The sequence below is a fragment of the Phoca vitulina genome, unplaced genomic scaffold, assembly GCF_004348235.1.
Source record: "Phoca vitulina isolate PV1807 unplaced genomic scaffold, GSC_HSeal_1.0 scaffold23, whole genome shotgun sequence".
Taxonomy (NCBI): Eukaryota; Metazoa; Chordata; class Mammalia; order Carnivora; family Phocidae; genus Phoca; species Phoca vitulina.
In genome coordinates this window covers 14,405,354-14,431,477 of record NW_022589726.1, presented here as the reverse complement: position 1 = coordinate 14,431,477, position 26,124 = coordinate 14,405,354, and the positions used below count along the sequence as shown (strand labels likewise).

At 53.6% G+C, this 26,124-nt stretch overlaps 3 protein-coding genes across 9 annotated transcripts; all 3 read left to right on the top strand.

Moving 5' to 3' along the window:
- Positions 1-203: 203 nt before the first annotated feature.
- On the top strand, positions 204-12,068 carry PIP4K2C (phosphatidylinositol-5-phosphate 4-kinase type 2 gamma). Its single transcript, XM_032420571.1, has 10 exons — positions 204-503; positions 3,067-3,164; positions 3,841-3,937; positions 4,283-4,426; positions 7,962-8,108; positions 8,300-8,338; positions 8,930-9,043; positions 9,399-9,666; positions 9,846-9,949; positions 10,143-12,068. Exons 1-10 carry the CDS (start codon positions 330-332, stop codon positions 10,221-10,223), a joined length of 1,266 nt encoding a protein of 421 aa, XP_032276462.1. The 5' UTR covers positions 204-329; the 3' UTR covers positions 10,224-12,068.
- A 727-nt stretch (positions 12,069-12,795) lies between these two features.
- DTX3 (deltex E3 ubiquitin ligase 3) lies at positions 12,796-18,483 on the top strand. 6 transcript variants are annotated; one of them, XM_032420573.1, is made up of 7 exons: positions 12,796-12,889; positions 13,459-13,522; positions 14,863-14,927; positions 15,120-15,196; positions 15,553-16,288; positions 17,229-17,446; positions 17,796-18,483. In XM_032420573.1, exons 4-7 carry the CDS (start codon positions 15,168-15,170, stop codon positions 17,869-17,871), a joined length of 1,059 nt encoding a protein of 352 aa, XP_032276464.1. In that variant the 5' UTR covers positions 12,796-12,889; positions 13,459-13,522; positions 14,863-14,927; positions 15,120-15,167; the 3' UTR covers positions 17,872-18,483. The 6 variants fall into 6 exon arrangements, with proteins under 6 accessions (XP_032276464.1, XP_032276465.1, XP_032276463.1 ...); XM_032420574.1 differs by lacking the exon at positions 12,796-12,889 and adding an exon at positions 14,097-14,246 and having other exon boundaries at positions 13,116-13,522; XM_032420572.1 differs by lacking the exon at positions 12,796-12,889 and having other exon boundaries at positions 13,116-13,522.
- A 359-nt stretch (positions 18,484-18,842) lies between these two features.
- Positions 18,843-25,812, top strand: ARHGEF25 (Rho guanine nucleotide exchange factor 25). 2 transcript variants are annotated; one of them, XM_032420569.1, is made up of 16 exons: positions 18,843-18,986; positions 19,271-19,385; positions 21,659-21,873; positions 22,010-22,105; positions 22,180-22,256; positions 22,446-22,512; positions 22,704-22,807; positions 22,990-23,059; positions 23,176-23,265; positions 23,347-23,439; positions 23,627-23,677; positions 23,882-23,959; positions 24,162-24,362; positions 24,507-24,687; positions 24,923-25,134; positions 25,441-25,812. In XM_032420569.1, the coding sequence occupies exons 1-16, from the start codon at positions 18,888-18,890 to the stop codon at positions 25,549-25,551; spliced, it is 1,860 nt and encodes a 619-aa protein (XP_032276460.1). In that variant the 5' UTR covers positions 18,843-18,887; the 3' UTR covers positions 25,552-25,812. The 2 variants fall into 2 exon arrangements, with proteins under 2 accessions (XP_032276460.1, XP_032276461.1); XM_032420570.1 differs by lacking the exons at positions 18,843-18,986; positions 19,271-19,385 and adding an exon at positions 20,580-20,707.
- The last annotated feature ends 312 nt before the right edge of the window (positions 25,813-26,124 follow it).

Here is a 26,124-nt window from a genome sequence, read left to right as displayed (position 1 = left end):
GCCGCCGACCTGTGAGTGAACGAGGCCAGCCCAGGCCGCTTCCCCACCGCCTCGGTCGCAGGTCCGGGCCCGGCGGACCGCCCGCAGCCCGCAGGGAACGCGGCTTCCGTGCGCCCGCCCCTGCGCCAGGTGAGCCCACCCACCGCGCGGGCGTTGGGGCGGGCGGGCGCCAGGGGGCGGAGCCAGCCCCGCACCGCCCTGCTGCGCGCCTGCGGGCCAGCCTCCGGTCACGTGACGGCGGCCCAGGTGAGCACCGCTTCCGGAGTCGGAAGCCTGCTTCGCCGCGGGCTCCGGCTTCCACTCCGGCGGGTGCACGGGAGAGGGAGACTATGGCGTCCTCCTCTGTCCCGCCGGCTACCGTACCGGCGGCGACAGCGGCCCCGGGCCCGGGTTTCGGCTTCGCCTCTAAAACCAAGAAGAAGCATTTCGTGCAGCAGAAGGTGAAGGTGTTCCGGGCGGCCGACCCGCTGGTGGGCGTGTTCCTGTGGGGCGTAGCCCACTCGGTGAGACCCGGCACTAGCCCCCCCCAGAAGCCCTGTCCGAACCCCGCTGCTCTGGCTCCTCCGGGTGTCCCTGTTTCCAGGCTTCCGCCTCCGGAGCCCCTCGCGCGGCCACTTCCCCCCGCGGCTGTCCTGGTCCCTGCCCACCAAACCTTAGGTGTTCCCCGGCGTATCTTCTCGCCCTAGACGTTGTTGTTGTTTCTTTTTTGAAATGTAGACTTTGTTTCCCCCTCTGCCCTCTATTCCACCACTCTAGTTCCGCCTTCTCCACCTCAAATCCAGCTCGCTGCCTCCTTCCTGCCAGGTCCAGCCTCAGCCGCAGGCCACGGAGACCGGCCGGGACCCGGCTTCGGCTGGAAGGACATTAGGGGGAGGAGTGGCTGTTCAGGGTTGGGTGGTGGTGAGGTGTCCGGTGAGAGTTTGTGTGTGGAAGGGGAGCAGGGAAGGTAGCTAAATGAGGGGGATAGTTCACTTTCCTTTCTAGCTGCTGTCCTTGATTTTGGAACCTTGGCTTTGGGGAAAAGCTCCAGGCTTTCCTGGACTTTCTAATCCTGCTTGTCTCTTCCTTTCCCTTCCAGAGGTACAGCATTTCAGAGAAGCTACCCACACTGAGCCCCATTAAGCCTTATGTATGGTATATGCCTTTGCTCTTAACTGCATCCCCATTGCTGGCTGGAGTGATGGTGTTTGGTGTAAGTGGGGGGCTCGTCTTTGACCAAAGAGATGGCGCTGCCGCTCTGGTCCTGGGGACACTATGATGGTTAACTTTAGAAACAGGTAGAGGGGTATGGCCTGGGAATCAGGAGGAGGCCAAAGAGGCCAGTGCATCTGTTTTCCTTCACTCAGGTGAAGGAAGCACAGCTATTGCTCCTCCTTCCTCAAATTTGGAGTGGGAGGGATGTAGTGATCTTGGCTGTAACAGGCAATATTTTATAAATCAATTTCCTCAAGTCGTTATAGTCACGGCAGGGTTGTAGAGATGGACGAGGGTGAGGAAGAATACAATTTTTTGTCCCCTTCTTAATTTGTGGTTTAGAATGTCGTTGGGTGTCTGTATTTGTATTTGTGGTTCTGTGGACCGCTCCCAGAGTATCTATGCTAAGGCACTTGGTATGGGCAAAGCTGATGGAGGTAGAGCTGCCTCTCATGTGTACTTTCCAGGTGACCCATCCATCCCTTTGGGAAGCTGAACAGGGAGGATTTTTCTTTGGTAAGGGTTGAGGGAGTTACACATGAGAGCTGCCTCAGCTTCCCTAGGTATATATACTTTAGCTCCAACGCCCCACCGTGCAGCCAACCCACATTTACTTCAAGTGTCTAGAATGGAGAATTCCTTGAACATATGTCTTAGTGATGATTCAGCCTGCTTGACAGCAGGTGGTGAGGAGGGGGCATGAAGAACTATAGCTGAATTTTAGGCTGGGAATCTCAAGTGGCTTTTTTTTTCCTGGAAGAATATGTTCTGTCCTCCTTTTCTACTGAGAATGAGAGGAGCACGGTTTCACTGCAATCTGTGGGATTTAGGTTAGACTGCACTTCATAACCTCTGTTGAATGATCAAATAAAGGTAGGCAAGACACCCATTTATTCAGTTAAGAAACACCTCAGGACCCCTTGTGCCAAACATTATGCTAGCTAGGCACCTGAGAGACACAGACAGCTACAACTGGTCCTTGCCCTCGAAGAGCTCACAGTGTAGGTGGGGAACTTACATAAACTACCCATTAGAGTCGTATGTTAAGTGCGCTATTAAAGGTGGGTGAGCGGTACTGTGACAACACTGGGGAGAAAACACATCTCCTGGGATTTCTTCGTACAGGAACTCCCTTTCCACCCAGAATTAGCAGATGGCTGATTCTGGGGGCCAAGGAGAGCTTGTGTTGCTTGCATCCTTTGGGCCGTGGGTTGGCTTGACTTTAGGAACAGACAGCTAATGAACTCATACCCTCTGCCTGCCTGCATGCATTCCCTCTGAAATCAGCTGCTCTTCTTTTACTTTACATCCAGGCAGTGGGGATCTACTAGAGAGACCTGGGTCAGGGTGGTCTGGAAGGCCTGGTCCTGTTTGTAAGGACATGCCTCCTGCAGGATGTGGACATCTCATTCTTGTTGCTGTGGACTCCTCAGAGTCCCATTAACTCTCTTGTCTACTTCAGGAAAAAAAAAAAAAATGCCTTTTGTTTTGTTTTTAATGGAGCATAGAACTGTTTGTCTTGAGTGTTTTGAGTCTGCTGAGGGTATTTTTTTTCTTTAGAACTTCTCACAGCTTTAAAAATAACCCTGAGCTGCTCACAGAGTTTGCCTAATATAAAATGACTGGTGCGAGCATGCAGTTCCCCGGGGGTGGAGTGTGAGGGGCTGTGTGTGGGGGCTGCTTACTGCAGTCCTTGTTGGGAGCAGAAGAGGTTGGATGCTTTTTCTCACCTCTGGCAAGTAGATGCATAACCAGTGTTCTTAAAGGAACGAGGTTTGAGTTGCCCTTTTCTGACTCTTGCCCAGACACAGTGTAGAAGTAGCTCTCCACACCACTCCTCACTGGCTCCCTGTTCTTGTTTCGGCTTATCAGATCAATGAGCTCAGCCAGGTGCCTCCCCCCGTGATGCTGCTGCCAGACGACTTTAAGGCTAGCTCCAAGATCAAGGTCAACAATCACCTTTTCCACAGGTATGTGGAGATCCCTGCTCTTCTCCTGTCAACCTTCCTAGAAGAAAATAATACATAATTTTAAGAGTTAAGATTCAGTGAATTGAAGGTTTTAGATTGGGAAGGCAATTTACAAGCTCTGTGTTCTAACCCCCTTCCCAGTGCAGAAATTCAGTATCGTGCAAAGAAACCATTAAAATAACTTCCAGTGTTCTCTATACCCTTATATATTTGTAATAGTTTGTTTTTCATCTAGTCTGGCAATACCACAGAGTAAATACATTTAGATGCCCTTACCATTAGCTTCTGATAGAGACTCTCTGAAAGAAATATCTGAGTTTCCTAGGTGCTTCTGGTATCAGAAGATGCCATTCCAAACAGTGGCACCTATTGCTGATTTTAGGATGTCTCGAACTTGCGTGAGATTTGTGAAATGATGCTGTTTAAACAGGCATTAAATCCTGGTTCTACGTAAGCTACTTACCAGCTCTATGTTTGAAGCAGGTAACTCAACCACCCTGAGCCCCAGTGTCCCCTTCTATAAAATGGGAATAATATACATTTAAAGGACTTTACAAGAGTTTTATGAGAATCAAATAAGGTAAATGTGTGAAGGTGCTCTATAAACGGTCAAGCTCTATATAAATGTAAGGTAATACTGTTACTTTGTTTTCTTACCTTGAAACCCCTGTTTCAGGGAAAATCTGCCTAGTCATTTCAAGTTCAAGGAGTATTGCCCCCAGGTCTTCAGGAACCTCCGTGATCGATTTGGCATTGATGACCAAGATTACCTGGTGAGAGTCCTTTTTGGGTGAGAGGGGTCCTTTCTCCCTGACAACCAGGGAATCCTTGGGCCAGTCATGTTGGGAGAAATGGGAGCTTTGGCAAGTCTGATTCTTTATCTGTTTGTGGTCACGGGCATCTTCAAAAATCTGATGAAAGCCATTAACCCTGTCCTTGGGGAAACATGTAGCTACATTAAAATTTTTGCTTTCACTTTCATTCAGTCCAGATGAAGAATCCCTGCTCAACCTTTTATGCAAGGGTTTTATCCACTTTCAGACACAGTCACTTGACCATTATCCTATGACTTGCATCTCCATACACAGAGGAAAAGAGCCTCTGGCCTGTGTTCCTAGGTATCCCTCACCCGAAGTCCCCCGAGTGAAAGTGAAGGCAGCGACGGTCGCTTCCTTATCTCCTACGATCGAACTCTGGTCATCAAAGAAGTATCCAGTGAGGACATTGCTGACATGCACAGCAACCTCTCCAACTACCACCAGGTCAGGCGGCTCTCCAGCTTCACTCTTGCCCTCTCCTCTCTATTCATAGCTTAGCTGCTAGAGTACATGGAAACTTCCTATCTCTTCTCCTCCCTACAACCCATTTTGCTGCCCAAGAAGCACTTGACATCATGTTTTTGAAAACTAGGAATTTCAGAAAAAGCCTCTGCATACCTCTTTGTGTCTGACCAAATAGGAGAAGTTAGACATGGTCCTTCTGTTTTGGTATTTACAATCTAGAACTGCTGTGGATTGATACATAAAGCCACTTGTAGAGCAAAGTATGAACTATAGACTGAGCCAGAATTAGGTGAAGTGTTAACACCAAATACACTGTCAGGAACAAATGCAGTTTTGAGGAGGAAATCAGGATAAGTACATGGTTGGGGATAAACTGGAGGGGAGAAGCCATGATCATATCCAGTCCTAAGTGGGATTAGGGAGGCTATTCTGTCTGATCAGATTAACTTGGAATGTGGAGTTTCTGGAATATTTTGGTGAGAAAAACATGGCCTGAATATCTTTCTACTGAAAAAAATATCTCTCCAAGGTCAACAAGCAAGGAATAAATGAAAGACTCAAAAAGTGATTGGTTTATTCAACACTGAATGTCCATTATCAGTAGGCCCTTCATTAGGCAGCAGAGAAAGAGGTGGGTGAGGAAGAGGCTCTGGAGGATCTCTTGGTCTAATGGCAGAGGGTAGGACATAGTGGAGGGTGTGCAGTAACAGAGGCATGGATGGAGTGCTGTGGGGGTGCAGAGGAAGAGCACCGTAACTTACCTGGGGAAAGAGAGAGGCGCACTGGGAGCTTCAAGGAGAGTTTTTTAGAGAGAGTATCATAGGAGTTGATGCTTGAAAGACTAATATGGACTCCTTAGACAAGGTGGAAGAAAGCATTCTAGGCAAAGGAAAACTTGGAAAGGCACAGAGCTGTGAGAGAGGTATGTTATTTAGAAATAGCCCCGTGACTGCATTTTCGAGATTGGGCTGGACTACTGGGAGTGAAGAGTGAGCAGGTTCGAGGGAATGAGAACAGTCTCGGTGAGCAAGGACCAAGGCTGGAGAATGGAGAAGCCCTAGTGGTCGAGAGGCAGAGGAAGACCTGTGGGAGACTTGTGCGAATTGAGGGCAAGGCGCCTCCGGATTCCTGCTTCGGGATAACTGGGTGTCCATTCACGAACATTTGGGAAGCAGAAAAAGAAACCAGTTTTGGGGAGAAGGCAGTTCTTTTTTTTTTTTTTTTTTTAAGATTTTATTTATTTATTTGACAGAGAGAGACACAGTGAGAGAGGGAACACAAGCAGGGGGAGTGGGAGAAGCAGGCTTCCCGCGGAGCAGGGAGTCCGATGCAGGGCTCGATCCCAGGACCCTGGGATCATGACCTGAGCCGAAGGCAGACACTTAAAGCCACCCAGGCGCCCCAAGAAGGCAGTTTTGATTTACACATATTGAATGTGGGGTTTCTTTTTTTTTTTTTTTTTTTAAGATTTTATTTATTTATTTGACAGAGAGAGACACAGCGAGAGAGGGAATACAAGCAGGGGGAATGAGAGAGGGAGAAGCAGGCTTCCCGTGGAGCAGGGAGCCCAATGCGGGGCTCGATCCCAGGACCCTGGGATCATGACCTGAGCCGAAGGCAGACGCTTAACGACTGAGCCACCCAGGCGCCCCGAATGTGGGGTTTCTACCATTCCTCCAGATACAGATGTCCCATAAGTGGTTGGGGAATTGAGTTCAGGCAAGTAGAAGTGTAGATTTGAGAGTCACAGGTGAATAGATGGTGATTAAAACCAGAAATATAGACTAGATTATTGATGGTAAGTGTGTGGAGAAGAAATGAAAAGAAGCAAGGAGAGGGGAGAGCCCATAAAGGAGACTGAGTTGCCGATGTCCTCCTTTGTTCTGTGTGGGATTTGAGAAGAGAGGGGAGGAGAATTGGAAGAGTGGAATAGTGGGAGCTCAGGGTGCAGAGAGTTCTAGGGAGAGACTGGTCAGGAGTATCAAGTGCCCCCTAGTTGAAATACAACAATAACTACAATGAATACCCATTGGATTTGGCAACTGAGGGATTTGAGGAAGGGAGAAGTAGATTTCAGAGGAAAAATAAGGATATGAATCTGATTTCACTGGTTTGAGGTATGAATGAGAGGAAGTGGATTGACCACTTTTCTGAGAAGGCTGGCTCTGAAGAGAAATAGGCGGCAATACTGAGAGAGACAGTTGCATTGAAAGAGGACTCGATTTTTGTTTTGTTTTTTAAGATATTTATTTATTTATTTATTTAGATTTAGATTTTTAGATTTTATTTATTTATTTGACAGAGAGGGACACAGCAAGAGAGGGAACACAAGCAGGGGGAGTGAGAGAGGGAGAAGCAGGCTTCCCGCGGAGCAGGGAGCCTGATGCGGGGCTCGATCCCAGGACCCTGGGATCATGACCTGAGCCAAAGGCAGACGCTTAACGACTGAGCCACCCAGGTGCCCCAAAAGAGGAATCGTTTTTTAAGAATCCAAATTATAAGCCATCATGTAAGCATTTTTACTACAGGAATCTAGCCCACCAGGAAAGATAAGTCTAGGTAGAATTATTTCATTGGTAAGCAGATGTAATTTCTAATCCTGGTTCTGTGACCACTCATACTTAAAGAGGGTCTAGGGGCATCTGGGGGGGCTCAGTCAGTTGAGTGGCCGACTCTTGATTTCAGCTCAGGTCGTGATCGCAGGGTCTTGGGATTGAGCCAGGCTCCAAGCTCAGCAAGGAGTCTGCTTGTCTCTCTCCCTTTGTGCCCCCCTTATGCTTGTGCCCCCCCCCAAATAAATAAAATCTTTAAAATTAAGAGACATTATAGAAATGGAATAAATCAGAGATGAGGGTTCACAAACTGCATGGATAATCACAGGCCTCTTTAACAAGTCCCCACCACTTTTTTTTTTTAAGATTTTTTTTTAAAATTTATTTATGTGCACGCGTGCGAGAGAGAGAGAGAGAGAGAGAGAATGCAGAGATGTGTTTGTAGGGGGGCAGAGAGGGAGGGAGAGGAAGAGGGAAAGAATCCCAAGCGGATTTCACGCTCTGCAGGGCTTGATCTCACAACCCTGAGATCATGACCTGAGTGGAAACCAAGAGTCAGATGCTCAACCGACTGAGCCACCGAGGCGCCCCCCTCCCCCCACCACTTTTGTTTTTTTAAAAGTCTTTTTTTTTTTTTTTTTAATTTATTTATTTGACAGAGAGATAGCACAAGTAGGCAGAGCAGCAGGCAGAGAGAAAGGGAGAAGCAGGCTCTCTGCTGAACAGGGAGCCTGATGTGGGGCTCGATCCCAGGACCCTGGGATTATGACCTGAGCCGAAGGCAGCCGCTTAACCGACTGAGCCACCCAGGTGCCCCTCCCCCCACCACTTTTGACCGGGTAACCTCTCTACTTGAAGTTGTCTGCCCTACCCTGGAATGGTGGTATTTGCATTCCCATCCCTGGGCTGTTCGTGCATTTACTTCTCAGCTTCTCCCCATTCCTTCCTCCCTCCTACCTCAGTACATTGTGAAGTGCCATGGGAACACACTGCTGCCCCAGTTCCTGGGGATGTACCGGGTCAGCGTGGACAATGAAGACAGCTACATGCTTGTGATGCGTAACATGTTTAGCCACCGTCTTCCTGTGCACAGGAAGTATGACCTCAAGGTAAGGAAAGGATAGTTAGGGCTGAGGGAGAGGCTCCTGATGGCCTGAGAGTGGGGAAGGGCCTGGGAGGGCACTTAGAGGGTTCATTTCAAAGGAAAGAAGACTATGGGTTTGAGTACCCATCTTAGGAGCTGGATCCTAACTATTCTTTTAGTCACTTCTGCTGACTTGGTCTTTGGGTCTCTCCACAGGGCTCCCTTGTATCCCGAGAAGCCAGCGATAAGGAAAAGGTGATACTGCTATTAGGTGATAGGGTGAGGGATGAGGGAGGGCAGACAAAGGGATCTCCTTAGGATAGAGGTAGGGGTCATCAGCTATTTATTCTTATCTTAAACCACCAAAAGGAAGAGAGGTGTGAGCTGGTGCCGACCCAGGGATTAAATGTTTGGAATGGGCAGCGGGAGCAGCTGCTGTCTCACTGGCATGGGCTATCCCATGTGGAAGGTTTGGCGAAGGATGGAGATGACGAACTTTAAGAGCGAAATGTTTACCCTCTACCTCCCACTCTGGGTTCTTGTAGTCAAGCAGCTCTTTTTGCTTAAGAAGAAGAAAGAAAAGTCAGCTTGAGGGGTCTTGACTGAAAACCATAAGCAGAAGGTAGTGGGATGTGATTTGGGGTACCACTGCAGTGACTGAGTTTGGAGAAGCCGCTAGAGCTGAGAACAGCCTCCGGGGCAGCGTGGCAGTGTGGAGTCCGAGAGGGGCTGTAGGATCTCTCTCCCCTCGAAGCTACTGAGTTAGACATGGAGCCCCAGATAGAGCATTGTTCTCTGAGACCTTGGGGGAAGGGATAGATTCCTAAGATGTCCCTTTACTTTCAGGTTAAAGAATTACCCACTCTTAAGGATATGGATTTTCTCAACAAGAACCAGAAGGTTTATATTGGTGAAGAGGAGAAGAAAGTATTCCTAGAGAAGCTAAAGAGAGATGTGGAGGTGATGATCGGTGTGCTTGGGAAATGGCTGTTTCCTGTTGCTCCCCATTCCCAGTCTGAGGGAACTGCTCCCCTTCCCTTTATTCTTTGGGTTCTCTGCATGTAGGGGAGTTGGGTATGGGACATGAAAAACCCTCAGAGGTGATGCATGGAGGGGGTGGCTAGAATCAGCCAAAAGGATGACCTCAGATACCAGGACATTGATGTACTAAAGGGCAGTGGTATCCTTCCAACCCTCAGTTTCCATCCTTCCTTTCCCCAGGAGGGCCCCAGAAACTCAGGAGTGGAGGTATAGGGGTGGTACCTGGGAGTGGGGAGGGAGATCTGAGGTATCTGATTTGTCAGTGGGGTCTCAGTTCCTAGTGCAGCTGAAGATCATGGACTACAGCCTTCTGCTGGGCATCCACGACATCATTCGGGGCTCTGACCCAGAGGAGGAGGGGCCTGTGCGGGAGGAGGAGTCAGAGGGGGACGGGGACTGTGGCCTGACAGGACCACCCGCTCTCGTGGGCTCCTATGGCACCTCCCCTGAGGGTATCGGCGGCTACATCCAATCTCATCGGCCCCTGGGCCCTGGAGAGTTTGAGTCCTTCATTGACGTCTACGCCATCCGGAGTGCTGAGGGTGAGAGAGATCCTGGAAATATTAAGGGTGTTGGTGGTGGGGGGGGGGGTTGGCCTTGGGGGACTGAGACCAGGGTGGTGGGAGAGAGGCTGGTTAGCTTTTCAAAACAGATCTGACTGGTTCTTGGGGAGAGGGAATTGGGACTGTACTTGCTCTTCATTGCTGGTTTCTTTCCCCAGGGGCCCCCCAGAAGGAGGTGTATTTCATGGGTCTCATCGACATCCTGACACAGTATGATGCCAAGAAGAAAGCAGCTCATGCAGCCAAAACTGTCAAGCATGGGGTAAGGGTTCCGCAAAGCCTTTCCTTTCCTATCTTTTGACTCTTCGGGAACAGGGGGCCATTTGTGCCAGAGAAATGGGGTGGCAAAAGGACAAAGGGTTGGGGATGGAAGTGGTGTGGAGTGGAATGGAGGGTGGAGAGTGGGGAAGGGTGGGGCAGTGGCCTGACACCGTGTTCCATACCTCCTCTCACAGGCTGGGGCAGAGATCTCTACTGTCCATCCTGAGCAGTATGCTAAGCGATTCCTGGATTTTATTACCAACATCTTTGCCTAAGAGACTGCCTGACTCCATGCTGACTGCTGCTTTATCTTCAAAGTGGCAGGGTTCTGAGAGGCTTGGGGGAATTGTGGATATGCTGATCACTACTTCTTCTTTTCCTCCTTTGTTAAATTCCAGCTACAGGCTCCTTGCATCCAGATAACTCCATCTTGTTGAGTAGGCTCTTCCTGACCCTCAGAAATACACTATCCCATCTCCTCCTGTCCAGTTTTCTTCCTTTTCTCCCTCCCCTCCAACCATTCTGCTTGCTTCATTAGAGTGTTACTGTTGACTCACTCCCAAGTGCCTTGATCTTTGTAAATGTCCTGTTGTTTCTAGAACATAGGAGGAGATGGGGGAAGGGGGTTACTTGCCAACTTCAGGACCTGACTGGACAGATGGACCTGGCTCAAGCAACTACTCTGGATGCACTTTGCTGTGTGGGATGAACTAAGAGTGTCTGAATTTTGCTGATAACTTTATAGAACTCACTGTGGCATGCTTCCTTCCCAGTAGGCCCTGGGATGGAGGACTTTCAAGATACTACAGTTGTGGGTGCTGGCATGCACACATGTGATGGGATATGGCCCATCTTACACACTAATGGGGTGGGGAGTGGCGAGCCGGCTGGCACCTCACAGAGGTGGGACCCACGAGGACACTTGAAATTATGCAGGGAATTGGAAAAGGTGTCTGTCAAGAATTGACTCCTCTCCAGTCTCTTCCCTCATCCTACTTCCAACCCCCAGCCCTGTACTTCTGGGTACAAGAGCCCAGAGATGGCCAAAGTGTTCAAGCCTGGGTGAAGACATTGGACTGCTACTGCTCTTCACCAGGACCTCACACCCCTTCTGGGGCTGGAACCCTTCAGTGGGGGGTGTGGGCAGTTTTGGAGGCTGGAATGATGGGCCAGGGTAAAAGGTTCATTCCCAGTGCTAAATTTCCTCTCTTCATGTCTGGCCATCCCTGAGGTTTTATTCCCACCAGAAGGGAATATCTCTGCCTGGGTCAATCCTGGTCACTTCAAGAGGATGAAGGACTCAAGTGTGGGAACCTGCTCTACTCCTTGGAGGTGTGCACCTAGCATACTTCCTTCTCAGTCCCTTCTCAAATCCTTTCTCCAGTTGGATTTGTTATTCTGTTCTTTTCTGTCTCATACTGCTACTGTGTCTCCCAAGGGACAGATGGACTTCTTTGTCATCTTCACTCTCCACCCCCAGAGAGGAGTCAGAGCCAGGACTCAAATCACCCAGCCCCCTCCAAAGAGTTGAAATGACATGTGATAGTCTCAGAATGTAGAGGACTCTGATGACCCAGATAGTGTCCTCCCCATCCCCTGATGCCTTTGGGGCTAAGGCAACCATTCTTGCTACTCTTCACTCGATCCCCTTTATGGCTTCCACACTTTTTTTTAACATAAAGATGGGCACTAGCAACTGGCCTGTGGGGATGCAAGGATTCTTTGCACTGTATATAGCTGGACTGATTTGTCTCACAAGAAGTCATACAGTCATAAAGGAGAATTCCTCTCTCCCCTCCATCTTCTCCAAAGGAAGTAACAAGAGGAATCCACAGTTAAGGATTAGAGCCCCTATAATATCTTCCCATCAGGGGCCCGCTGATCTTTTTCATTCCAGCCGTCTACCTTTCCCCTGTTGAATGCAATAAAACTCCATGACACCAGCAGCTGTCGCTCTTTAGAAATTGGTTTTCTGACCATGTGGCTGATGTATCATGAGCAGTATGGTCTTCATTTTGTTGCTTCTGTTTTTCATCTTTTTTGTTTTATTAATTAATAAAGATCTTGTGTATTTACTCCCATTGCTGTCACTATATAGGAAATAAACTATTGAATCCATATTCCTTCACAGACATGCCTTCCCCCACCCCCTTTCTGGGGAACCCTGTGCTTAGGGGTGTGGAAACCAGATGAAGAATTACGATCATTAAGATGTTGGGCCCCTAACTAAGAATGTGGGGTTCTAGATCGATAGCTGTGAACTTAAAAGGTTGTGAGGGGTGTGCATGGGAATGGAAAACTTACTGTCCGGCTTTGTGGGAGTTCAGCTATAGGGGGGCCAGGGAGAACAGCTGATGTGGCGCTCCCTCTTCCCCCAGGGTTCTGGGCGTGATCACACACCCATTCCTGTAAAGGTGGGTGAGCCTCTCAGAGCACACTGGCAGGAGCTAAAATAAGGAACTGGGTGTTTCCCCAGGCTTCCTGGGAAATATGTCCTCTGTCTGGAGAGCGGGAAGAGTACAACGGGGTCCTGGGAAAGTGAAGAAAGGGACCAATCCTCCAGCCCAGAGGGGGGGAGTGAAAAAAGGGGTGGATAAATAGAAGTTGTTGCCAGTCTGGGAGATCCAGTACTGTTTGGCCGAGGAGGTCTTTTGGCTGGTGGAAAAACCTGGCTTGATGTGGCCCCAGGGAAGTGAATTGGACTGGGGGCGGAGATTGCTCTGATGTGGGAAGCAGAACAGAGCAGAGCTGTTTTTCCTTTGAGTTTTTAACTCTATTTGAACCATAGACTTGACACCCCCAGACCCCACCCCAAGGCATTTTTTAAAAAGATGTATTCACTTCCCGTTCTGCACTAGCCTCAGTATCCCTGTTTGTGGAAACAAAAGTCGGAGGCACTTACCAACACCCATCCGGGAGCAGGTTGTGGGGGTCACAGAAGGTAACAATCTAGGAAAACGCAAGCGAGGAGGGAAGGGATTGAAATAGTTTAGTCCTGGGGTTTGTTTATTTTTTAGAACCAGTGAATTTCTTACTATGACTCTTCTTCCCATCCCAAATTATTCCTCAAAGTCCCTTCTAGCAATAGCATAAGGATCACAGAAGAATTGCCCCCTTCCCCACCTACCTAAGCCGACACTCCTCGCCCACCCATCCGCCACCAGCCTGCAGAAGCTGCCACGCAGCTGGCTGGGAAAGCAAAGGGAGAGCCCCCCCCCACCCCAACCCCGGGAGGGGGAAGCGAGAAGGGTGGCGTCTCTAAGAGATTTAACCTCCTACCCTCGGTTCCACACGCCACCCCCTCCCTCCAAAGACTGGGACGGCTCCTCCATTTTTGTTTCGGGGCGGAAGGGCAGGGGCTCGTGGATGGAAGGGGGTCAAAGGAAACGGTGATTATCACCTGTACGGGGGAAGCGGGTGCCGTCCTCCCTCCTACCCTTTCTCTCAGTCTGCACCCCCTCTGCAAACTCCCCCCCACCTTCTCGGGGTCTCCCCCCCCTTGTTGCTAAGGCCCAGACCGTCATCCCAGCAACAGCCTCAGTCATGTGACCGGCAATGGCGGCGCTGACGGGAGGTAGGTGAGCCCGGCGCCCCCCATACCCACCGCGCGCCCCCCGGACCCCGCTCGCAACCCCCGCGCGCCCTCCCTGCCCCCCCTGCGCCCCCTCCTCCGCCTCCTTACCCGCGCGCGGCGCCGGGGGCCCCCTCCACGCCTGACCGATCCTCTTCCTATCACCCTCCAGCCTTGGCCTCCATTTGGGGGTTCTGGGAACCGCGATCGGGCCGACATGCACCCCCACCCAGTGGTGGGGCTCTGGGGGCTCCGGCGAGAGGGGGACGTGGGGATTGGTTCTGGATCTTGCAGGAGGTCATGGGGGAGGGATGGGGCTGCCTCAGTTGGTGCCCCCAGGGACCCTCGCCCTTCCCCCGCTGCCCCTGTGTGGCCGCCGTCTGGAGGGAGGGACTGGCCCTGTGTCTGGCCTGGGTTGCCCCAGAAGAATCAGAGACCCAGCATAAGCTGTGGCCCCGCCTCCCTTCTCTGTGCCAGCAGGACTTGGAGCTAAGGACATCTAGGTCCTGGGTTCCACCTTGGATAGACAGAATGAGCTGAGGTTCTAGGATTTCAGTTTCACTTTCTGAATCTCGAGGTGCATCTGGCCTTGAGGGGACTATGATGGAGGCACAAACAGAGAGCCGCTCCCCTTTGGATCAGTCAAGGAATTGAGGTCACACTAATGGCCTCTCTTTCTATTTGAGCTACATTTGGAGGTGTAGGGACAGCTCTGTAGCTGAACATGGTAAGACTCAGGGGAAACCTAAGTCTCCTCCAGCTGAGCCCCTGCTGAGCCCCACACCTCCCTAAATGCAGACTGGGTTGCTGACAGGCTTACTGCCCCAGTGCGGGGCTGGGGGTTGTTTAAAAGGTGACAGTAAGAACTTCATTATTTAGGGGCTGTTGCCACTTTGTTGGCATTCCAAACAGACTTCAGCAGAAGGGACTGGGTTAGCTCTCAAAGAAGGCTCCCTAGCGATAGGGACTGAATTATTTGGGAATACGGGGTAGGGTGAGGAGTTGGGAGAGCATAGGTAATATTCTTACCCATGTGATCTGAGGGAGGTGGCAAGAAAGACCTCCATCTGTGTGGGCTTTTCCCTTCCTGACTTCTCTTATCTGTGCCCTAGGCTTTCTTGAGAGCCTCAGAGCTGGGGAAGAAAAGAGGAAAGTTAGCATGTTGAAGTTCCATCTTTAGCAACTTGGGAGAGGCTGGGGATGCAGTTCTGCAGAAGAGAAGGAGAGGAAATGGAAGAGGAGTTTTTGTTTGGTTTCTGGGCTGCTGGTGGAGTGGGGTGAGGCGGGTATGGTAACATTTGTCATCATAACCTTTTACTCTCTACTCTCCCCCTTCCCGCTAGTCCTGGTCAGCTGAGTGTGGAAATAGAGGGATTTCTGCTGCTCTCATTGTCCATGGGCTTCCCAGGTATCTGCCTCCCATGGGAAACTCAGCTTCGCCTTTAAATTGGTTTCCTCCATTCCGTGTGCCAAGTAATCCCATTCCCAGTAACTTACACCCAGGTTCCCAGTCTTCTGTTACATGGGCTGCCGTGTTGGCGCATGTGGGAAGGGGGGACGGGGTTTCTCACTTTCCTTCCTTTTCCTTTCCACCCACCAGGTCACACAACCTACAAGTAGGGAGCAGGGACAGTGAGAGAGAGCCTGCATGCCAATTCTAAGCTCTTCAGGATCAAAGTGAGCACAAAGTCTCCCTCCCCTTTAAAGAAGCCAGTTTTCACCCAGAGGGAGGAGGGCGAGATTGTTTCTGTGATCTGGGGAGGAGTATAAAGAGAACCAAGACTGGTGCTTAGCTCAGATGATGATAATAAAGTTAGAGAAACTTTCTTGCTCTTCAGTGGGTGCTGGGGTTTGAAAGATAAGAGGAGACAGAAAATGAACTTGGGGGAGGAGTTGGGGGTTGGACTTTGAGATAGTAGAGGTAATATAGGGTTGGAGAGGAACCTGAAGTAGGAGGCACTGATTTTGTCAAACGGGGACCCCCCACCCTGAGTCCCTTTCACCCTGGGGGCAGTGTCGTTCGTCCTGTCCAGAATGGCAGCCTGTGGAGGCACCTGCAAGAACAAAGTGACTGTCTCCAAGCCTGTGTGGGACTTCCTGAGCAAGGAGACCCCAGCCCGGCTGGCCCGGCTTCGGGAGGAGCACCGTGTGTCCATCCTCATAGATGGCGAGACTTCTGACATCTATGTCCTCCAGCTTTCCCCGCAGGGCCCTCCCCCGGCCCCTCCCAATGGGCTCTACCTGGCCCGGAAGGCTCTCAAGGGGCTGCTAAAAGAGGCTGAGAAAGAGCTGAAGAAAGCTCAGAGGCAGGGCGAGCTTATGGGCTGCCTGGCTTTGGGGGGTGGCGGGGAGCACCCTGAGCTACACCGTCCAGGGCCCCCCCCTCCCCCTCTGCGAGCAGCCCCGCTTCTGCCCCCAGGGGCTCGGGGGCTCCCTCCCCCTCCCCCTCCCCTCCCCCCTCCCCTTCCTCCCCGCCTTCGGGAGGAGGCTGAAGAACAGGAGAGCACCTGCCCCATCTGTCTGGGGGAGATCCAGAACGCCAAGACATTGGAGAAGTGCCGGCACTCATTCTGTGAGGGCTGCATCACCCGGGCCCTGCAGGTGAAAAAGGCCTGTCCCATGTGTGGCCGCTTCTATGGGCAGCTGGTGGGCAACCAGCCCCAGAATGGGCGGATGCTGGTCTCTAAGGACGCCACACTCTTACTGCCCAGCTATGAGAAGTATGGCACCATCGTCATCCAGTACGTCTTCCCGCCCGGTGTCCAGGGGGTAAGAAGACCTATGGCCTGCCTTTGCCCTTTGGTTTTCCCCACTTTGGTTTTCCCCAAGCACGTTCTCTGACCTAGGCAAACTGGGTGAAGGGGAGTGTATTTGTTAGATGTGACGTAGTCTTGCTGTCTCCCAGTATGCCTTCCCACTCAGTGCCCCGGAGCTAGGAGGTCCCCTTCAGGCCCAGCTTTTCTGTCCCACAACCCCAAGGCACACAGGAAAATCAGATACGAGAGAAAGGCATTGAATACTATTTCCTTGATGAACTTGGATGTCAACAACTATTCTTGGCAGGGGTGAATTCTGTGGAGATTGTGGCTCAGGTGCCGGCGGGCGCAGCAGGAAGGGGGCTGACCCTCCTCGCAGGGCACTGAGTGTTACTTTGTTCCCGATTGATGAGACAGTGGAAGGTTAAAACAGGAGCGGTCAGGAGCCTAGCGGTCTCTTCCTGCTTGACCAAGCAAGAGTAATTCTCAGTCCTGGTTTGCAGAGGGCGGGCGAAGCTCTGAAGAAGAGTAATGGGCAAATGGAACAGGTCAGGCAGGCAGAGAAGCTTGGGAGCGTTCTCAGGTGGAGAAGGGAAGGCTGAAAGATAGCTTATTCTCAGTCTTCACATTTCTGCTGAGTTATCTGGTGAGTAAGGACTGGCTACTTCCCATCTCGTTTGAGAATCCGCTTGTCGCTGAATTGAGACTTGAGGGATTGAGGCAGCAGAAAGAACTTCTTTAATAGTAAGGATTTTGTCCAAAAACAGGCTCCTGCTGTCCAAACCTTTCAAGGAAGTCTCTCCTTCCGTGACAGGCTCTCAGCCTGTTGCTGCCCTGTCAGCATTAGCTGGGGGTGCACAGACAGACAGCCGGCCAGGATGACCCTCTGGTGGCATGGTGGGCCTTCAGACGCCCAGCTGCTCACCGTCCTGTCTGCCTCCCCTCCCTCCCAGGCTGAACACCCAAACCCAGGAGTTCGCTATCCCGGCACCACCCGGGTGGCCTACCTCCCGGACTGCCCTGAGGGCAACAAGGTGCTGACCCTGTTCCGCAAGGCATTTGACCAGCGACTCACCTTCACTATCGGCACGTCCATGACCACAGGGAGACCGAATGTCATCACCTGGAACGACATCCACCACAAGACCAGCTGCACAGGGGGACCCCAGCTGTGCGACCCTTCTTCATTTCCTTTCCCTTGGCCCCTCCCCTTCTCTCCATTTCCAGTGAGGGAATGACATTAATCCCCTCTCCTGCTGGGAGCCTCCTAACTGGAGAGGACCACCCCCAAACTATTCAACCATCTCTTCCATGCCAGTTTCTCTACATTCAACCTGGTCCAGTATGCCCAGCTTCACCTACAAAACTAAGCAGAATTGGGCTAAGTTACCTGGGGTTTGGATATCCTTAGGGGAGGTGGGGTGGGGCTGGACTGGGGCACCCAGAATGAGGGTGAACATGAGGCTAATATGAGTAAGCTGCAACAGCTAATCCTGACCTTCATTTCTCTTTGCTCCCAGGTTTGGGTACCCAGACCCCACCTACCTGACCCGGGTGCAAGAAGAGCTGAGAGCCAAGGGTATCACGGATGACTGAAGGCCTTCCCCTTTGCCAAGCCCTTGCCTTTCTCCATAGGACCCAGCGGAAGCCTCTGTTCTCCTCTCTCCCTCTGCCCCCCACACCACGCGAATAGGGCACCAGTCTGACTGGGGAAGGAGTTCAGAGAGGGAGGGCAGTCCCTTCCCCTGTCCCCCCACAGGCGAGTGCTTCAGTGCAGTGTGAACCACTCCCTTCTGGCAGAGGGATCTCCCAGGCTCTGCTCCCCTCCTCCCCTGTACATACTCCCAATCTCCCTACCCCCCTCCACTGCCCTTGGCTTTTTCTGGTATGTGCTGTGCTCCAATGACTAAGCTGAGAAAGGACCTGGGTGGGGAAGGAGGGTCTCTTGAGCCCCCTGCCCCCACAAACTGCTCCGCTGCTGAACTTCGGTGTGGGGGAGGGGGCATGGGGCTGAGCTGAGCCCCCAAGGAGCTGGCCTTGTGTGTTCTTCAGAAACAGTCCCCCTTCTACCTTAACCTTGTCCTTTCTGTCCTGTGTCTCCGTCTCTGTCAGTCTGTCTCCCGCTCTGCCCCCTATAAGGAGCCTCCTTACCCTGTTCTGGAATCGCCGCCAGACTGTAGCTTTTAATTTAATAAAAATAAAGTAAAATATGCAACTCTCTATGCCACACCCGTTCTGTTCTGTGGACCAGGGTGGGGGTGGGGTGGGGAGCGGAACCTGCTGAGGAGGGGAAGGGGGTGGTGATCGGGGAAATCCCTGTGTCTCCCCAGTCTCTGCTCCAGAGCGCCTGGGGAAAAGGCACGTATTTAGTGGGCTCCTGACGCGTCCACGTCGGAATCGGGATTAAGAGGGGTTTGTTTGTTGCTGAACTTCGGTTGTAGAGAAAGCAACAACCCTAGCCCTTTGAGAAGTTTGGCTGGGGTGGGAGTGGGGGCGGAGCCGGGCAGGGGGCGGATTCCACAGCAGCAACTCCCCGGACGCGCGCAGGCCTAGAGCCCCCCAGCTTCCGTGCCCCCTCGGCCCTGAAACTTGGAGCAGGGTAGGGGTCCAGCATGAAGCCCCCGGACCGCCCCGCCCCTGGCCGCACTGACCGGATACTGGGGGTCATGGGGGGCATGCTGCGCGCATGCGCCCTCCCCGGGCAGGAGGGGGTAAGAAAGGGGGACCACGGTGGGGTCGGGAATCTTTAGGGGGCTCCAGGAGGTCTGCACCCCACAACTCAATTTACCCGCAAACAGGAATTCTGCAGGGCAGTTGCAGGAACCCATGAGTTCCAAAAGAGGGTCAGGGCCCTGGTCTGGGTGAACCGCTCCCTCCAACCCAGCCTAAGCGACCCTTTTACAACAATGTGGATTTGACAGGAGGACCAAGGAGAAGCAGGAGGTCAAGGCTGGGCGTGGAGGGCGGTTTCCTTACCACCAGTCTTTCTCCACAGCCCCCGAAGAGAAGCCCCCTAGGGCCAGGAGGGACCGAGACAGAGTCTGACTGTACCGAGGGGGATCAGAAAGGGGAGCGCGAACGTGAGGTCCCCGCCTGGGCTCCGCTGCTCGGTAAGAAGCTGGGGGTGGGGTGGGGCACAGTTTGCCCTCCTGCGCAAAGTGGCGAATTCAAATAATGCTGCTCTTATTAGCGTAAAGGTTTGCATCTAATCTGCATGAGACCCATTTAATTGCCAAGACCTCCACGCTTCTCGCCCTCTAGTCCGCTGTGCGTCCCCCACATCAGCCGGTCCCGAGCCCCCGCAGGCGGAGTGTCCCCGCGCCCCACCCCTGGCCCCTCGCCAGCCCGGCCTCCAGGACTTCGCCTTAATTGGTGATTAGCCTCAGCTGGAGTGCTGGGGCCTGGAGGAAAGAAGGGTCTGGCGAGAGGGCGACACCTGGGCTGCGTTCCCCACAGAGCTCCCCATTCACGCATCCCCGAAAGGGAGGGGGCTTGTCTACCCCTGCGCGGCTAGGGACAGTCCCAGCCCCCGGGACGTCTTCACACAGGCCCAGGCCCATCCATCCGCACCCTTCTCCACCGCAGAGGCGGAGGGGCGACCTGGGCAGACCCCGCCGCCCGGCTTACCCCCGACCCCTGCGCTCCGCAGTCGGGAGCCCGAGAAGCAGGAGGGAGGGGAACCCGGGGAGGAGAGCCGAGGCTGGAGAGGAGAGGCGGAGGCGGTGGGGACGTGGAGTGGGAACGTGGTGGTGCCTGGGGGAGGGGGATTGGGGCTGGAGCCCGGCACAGGCTGAAGGGGGGAAACCGGAGGGAGAGGGCGGAGCTGGACCGCAGAGGCCCCTCCCCGCGGCGGCACCGCGGCCGGGCCTGTTCTTCGGCTCGCCGTTCGGCCGGGACCCGCGCAGCGCCAGTGACTCGGGGAGTCGGTCCCCGCCTCCTCCCTGCCCGGGCCTAGAACCACCCCAAACCCGAGAGGCCGGAGACCGAGCTGGAGCGGCTGCCGCATCCCAGCCCAGCTTCCCCCACCATCCCTCCCCGCCCCGCTGGACATCTGGACCCTGGGCCCCGCACCGACTGGGTTCCGGAAACCCTCCCCGCCCAGCTCGGCTGCCCGGCCTCGCGCCGCCGGCTCTGCAGAGCCCCCAGCCCTCCCCCAGACCAGACTTCCGCCTACCCCTGGACGCCCCCTCCCTGTTCCCTCCCTCCCCCCCTCCCCCAGCCTGGAGCGGGGTAGGAGGGAGGGGGGGTGTGCGCCCTGCGCCGTCCCCGCCCCGCCCCCCGTGATTCCCCCTGCATGGCCGGGCCGGGTGGGGGGTGCGGGGGGGCCCGGGCGCCATGCGGGGGGGGCACAAGGGGGGTCGCTGTGCCTGTCCCCACGTGATCCGAAAAGTGCTGGCAAAATGCGGCTGCTGCTTCGCCCGGGGGGGTCGTGGTGAGTGCGAGGTCGCAAGGGCCCGGCGTTGAGTGGGGGGCGGGCTGAGGGTTCAGGGCATCAGATTGACCTGGCCCTAGGGATTTAGAGGCTGGAGACTTCTACCTGTGTTTTCCAGGGAAGTGACTTAGTAGATCTCCAAGATCCCATCTGCCTCCAAATTTGTAATCAGTTCAAGGAAATTGGGGAAGGGGCAGGAAACTCTTCTCTCTGTCCTGCAGTCAACTGGGTATGAGAAAAACCCATCCACAATCCCCCTGGGCCTAGAACTGGATCTTCCTTAAAGCCTTTTGCTGAGAATCTACTTCAGATCTGAAGAGGGACAGAGGAATGGAGGAATGAGGATGAGGGTCTACCAGGGGCTTTATGACAAATCTCAGATCCTCTGTTCCTGAGCCCAGGGCAAAGATAACCCTGATGAGCTCTCCTCACTTGCCTCCCCCCACCCCGCAATTGGGTTTGTGCATGTGTTGGGGAGATGGGCTGCAGAAGTCTTTTCTTTTTATAGTGATCACTGCAATTGGTGCAGGAGGGGTCTGGGGGTGGCAGATGGGCTTTTAGCTCTCCCCCCACCACCTTCTCAGGGAATGGTCTGTGCCCATTGGGAGGGGGTGGCTTGTAGGAGAGCAGATGGCCACCCCCAGCGTCCAGTGTCTCCCCAGATGGCTGCCCCTCCATATCTATAGCATACTTAGGATATGGGGGGGCCTCCATATATAACTGGAGCTTCCAGGCCTTGGGAGCCCAGGTGTTTACTGTCCTTCCTCCCAAGGGTGCCCAGGGGAAATTTTCTATCCTGGCCAACTCAAATGAGGATGGCAAGAGAGTGGGCCCTGGGGGAGGGCTCAGCATCATGAAGAAGGGCCTCTGGGAGCTCCCTAGGGACCCTGAATCTAGAGCTGGAATAATATCTATGGCCCCTTCCCCCCCCCCCCCCCCGCTCCCCATTAGAATCCTATTCCATTGCTGGCAGTGAGGGGAGTATCTCAGCTTCAGCTGCTTCGGGTCTGGCTGCCCCCTCTGGCCCCAGCTCTGGCCTCAGCTCTGGCCCCTGTTCCCCGGGCCCCCCAGGGCCAGTCAGTGGCCTGAGAAGATGGTTGGATCATTCCAAACATTGCCTCAGTGTGGAAACTGAGGCAGACGGTGGCCAGGCTGGACCATATGAGGTGAGCAGGGAGCACCACAAAAGCATGTAGGACATCCATGAAGGACACTGGGAGAGAGGGCAGGTTGGGGGCCACTGGCCACTGGGGAGACATAGCTACTGTCCATGACCTCTGACACATGACCTCTGGCTCCCAGAACTGGATGCTGGAACCAGCTCTAGCCACAGGAGAGGAGCTGCCAGAACTCACCCTGCTGACCACATTGTTGGAGGGCCCTGGAGATAAGACACAGGTATGAAGAAATGGGTCTGCATGGCTTCCCCAAAAGCATCTGTCTACTTGCTCTAGGATGTTCTTTCCTTCCAGCCACCTGAGGAGGAGACTCTGTCCCAAGCCCCTGAGAGTGAGGAGGAACAGAAGAGGAAGGCTCTGGAAAGGAGTATGTAAGTGTTCCCACACACTCCCTCCCCTCTGCCCCCCCACCCATTGTGCAACTTCCAGAAACTGTCCCTCACATTTTAGATTTAATACTTGGAATTTCCTCTGAGGTTGGCTGTGGTAGTGAAGGGGCTTCTAGTCCAGGAGGGAGGAAGTGGCTAAACCAAGGATGTGCACTCCTGCTCTCTTCCCAGGTATGTCTTGAGCGAACTGGTAGAGACAGAGAAAATGTATGTGGACGACTTGGGGCAGATTGTGGAGGTAGTCCCCTTTTCTCTTCCCAGCCGCAGCCCAGCCCTTTCCCTCTGCTCAGGGCTAATTTTAGGAGATGCCTTAGTACTCCTCTGTCCCACCTTCCCAGTACCCTCTACATGCTGGACTTCTTGGGGGAGGGGTTTTCCCCACCAGGGCTGGCCCCCCACACTCATGCTCCCGCCCCAACCTTCCTGCAGGGTTACATGGCCACCATGGCTGCTCAGGGGGTCCCGGAGAGTCTTCGAGGCCGTGACAGGATTGTGTTTGGGAACATCCAGCAAATCTATGAGTGGCATCGAGAGTGAGTGGTGGATCCCCGAGAGTGAGGGGGAAGGGCGTATGTCTCATTTTCTCTGTAACCTAGCCAGGGGCCATGGTTGCCTGAGGAACGTTTGGAGCTGCTTGATCACAACCTGGGTAGACAGCTCTCAGTTGCGTGGGGTGGGGGTATTTGACCAGCCTTTTCCTTGCCAACCCCTCCAGCTATTTCCTGCAGGAGCTACGGCGGTGTTTGAAGGATCCTGATTGGCTGGCTCAGCTATTCATCAAACACGTGAGGCTTAGGAGGGTGGCCCTGGAGGGACGGGGCTTGGGAGTGGGTCCGGGCTCCCGAGAGAGGTGTTCTCTCTCCTCACCCGTCCTGCGCTCCTTCACCTTGACCCCTGTTAGGAGCGCCGGCTGCATATGTACGTGGTGTACTGTCAGAACAAGCCCAAGTCAGAGCACGTGGTGTCAGAATTTGGGGACAGCTACTTTGAGGTCAGTGGCTGAGGGACCTTGGGGGAAAGGGGACAGAATCATCAGGCTCTCCAGGCTGCATAACCACATTCCTGTCCCCAGGAGCTCCGGCAGCAGCTAGGGCACCGCCTACAGCTCAACGACCTCCTCATCAAACCAGTGCAGAGGATCATGAAATACCAGCTGCTGCTCAAGGTCAGGAGCACCTGTTCCCTGGGGGTTCTGCTGGCTGGGATAGCCCTTTTCTCGTTCATCTCCCCAGGGTTCCTAAGGCTCCCCCCAGACTTCCTGGGCATCCTCACCTGTGTCCTCAGGGGGAGGATGTGAGAGTTTCTGAGGGTGTCCTCAAGACCTCCCTGAGCATTTCTTTTCTACATCTTAGGATTTTCTCAAATATTATAGTAGAGCTGGGATGGATACTGAAGAGCTGGAGGTGAGGACTCCCAAATCTGCTAGGACACACACCACATACCTCTTATTTTTTTGGTCTCCTGGGTTCCCCCCTCCCCCGCCCCCTGCTCCTTGGGTGGTGTTGAGCTGTCTGGTTTTTACGCGGAGGCTGGTTGAGAGTTGAAACATGGTCTGAAGAGGCTCTTTCTCGACAATGACAATGCTCCTCTCTTCACCTGCGACCCAGCACGCTGTGGAGGTCATGTGCTTTGTACCCAAGTGCTGCAATGACATGATGACCCTGGGGAGACTTCGGGGGTTTGAGGTATGGGGCTAGAACAGGAAATTGGAGGCCCAATGCTCTTTGGCCCCTGTCTGAGCACTTGGGAGGTCCTCGTGGGGAACTGTCCCTCCCCTGGGACTGACCCCATGGTTGGTTGGGAGCATCAGGGGAAGGAGGGAGGAGCAGAGAATGTCCCTTTTCTCTCCTTGCTTTTTTTCTCAAAATCACTACCCTTTGGTTCTAGGGCAAACTCACTGCTCAGGGGAAGCTCTTGGGCCAGGACACATTCTGGGTCACAGAGCCCGAGGCTGGGGGGCTGCTGTCCTCCCGGGGTCGAGAGAGACGTGTCTTCCTCTTCGAGCAAATTGTCATCTTCAGTGAGGCCCTGGGAGGAGGAGTCCGAGGAGGATCACAGGCTGGATATGTATACAAGAGCAGCATCAAGGTGGGGAGGAGGCCGCAAGGGAGGGGTCTGGCTGGGATGGGGCGAGGCCTCTGAGAGAATGTCTGGCTCTTGGATTTGTTGGAGGGGACAGGAACCAGAGAGGGCCTAAAGAATCTGGGGGCTCTCTCCTATTTGCCAATCCAGGTGAGCTGCCTGGGACTGGAGGGGAACCTCCAAGGTGACCCTTGCCGCTTTGCACTGACCTCCAGGGGGCCAGAGGGTGGGATCCAGCGCTATGTCCTGCAGACTGCAGACCCTGCAGTGAGTCAGGCCTGGATCAAGCAAGTGGCTCAGATCCTGGAAAGCCAGCGGGACTTTCTCAATGGTGAAGCTCTCACCCTTCCCTCCCTGACGTGCTCTTTCAGCCCTTTGACCTCCCGAATCCCTCACTGCCCAATCTCCAATCCCTGCCCTCTTGACCCCAGCTTCTCCCCATCTCCCCAGCAATTTACAATGGCTGACAGTTCGTGGGAGGAGGGCAAAGTGGGAAGATGATCTGGGCAGAGCCCTTAGGGAAAGAACCTGTTGTAACCCTCCTTCTGTTCCTCTCTTTGCCCCAGCATTGCAGTCACCCATTGAGTATCAGAGACGAGAGAGCCAGACCAACAGCCTGGGGCGGCCAGGAGGGCTTGGGGTGGGGAGTCCTGGGAGAATTCGGCCTGGAGACCGGGCCCAGGTCAGCACACATGCACCCATCAATGGCTCTCTCCCCTCCCTGCTGCTGTTGCCCAAAGGGGAGGTGGCCAGAGCCCCCCTGCCCCTGGACACACAGGTATGAGGAAAGGAGTTCCCCTGTTATGGGGGCAGAATGGGGAGGGCCTCTCTTATTCTGGGATCCCTAAATCCTCCTCCCCCATATCATTCCCTTTTTCTACCACCTGCCTTTTGTCTGCCCCTTCCTACTTCCCTACTCTTACCTTCCCCCTTCCAGTTTAACCCTGGGAGAAGCTGACGATCTTAGATGATCTAAGATGTCTAGCAAGAGGAGGTGGCTTAGCTAGGGGCATACACTGAAAAGAAAGGGGTGAGGGTGGATTCCAGGACTTTTTTTTCTCCTCTAACTTGAGTCTTTCTTCAGGCCCTCAGTGACATCCCCCGAGCTCCTCGTGACTCTCCTCCAGCTCCACCAATTCCAAACACCCCTCCCTCCCAAGCCAGACTTGCCAAGCTGGATGAAGATGAGCTCTAAGTGGTGAAGGCCTGGGGTGGTGCTCACCCAGCCACCCCATTTTCCGAGGAACTTCAGGGCAATCCTTCTGACATCAACTTGGAATTCCTTCTTGATGTGTCTGGCGGGGGAGGGAGGGGGCAAGGCTGGGAGTGGTGTTGACTTGGAGGAGGATTCCTAGACTCAGAAGGACTTCTTTCTGTTTAAGGAACACGGGTTCCTTCAGTGCCCACCCCTACGCATGCATCACAGGTCCCCCCAAAAGGAGGATATGGGGGTGGGTGGGAGGGCTGGGGCAGGGGCCAGATAAAAATGATTGGTTTTGACTCTGATTTTTTTTTTTTTCAGTTTTCTGAGATTAAAGGTTTTGTGATATCACTAAGGCTGCTGTACTGGCAGAGGGAAGGGGAAGTGGGGTGAGACGATGGGGAGAAATCCACTGGCCTGCGGATGGTCTGGTGATAAGAGGACACACGGTGTTGCTGTCTGTGTCCCTCACCTGCAGTTGCGGCATCTCGCAGTCCAGACCTGGAACTTGGAAAACCCTAGATCCGTGATATATCCTCCCCTTTCCCAGCCTGCTTTCTCTTCCGT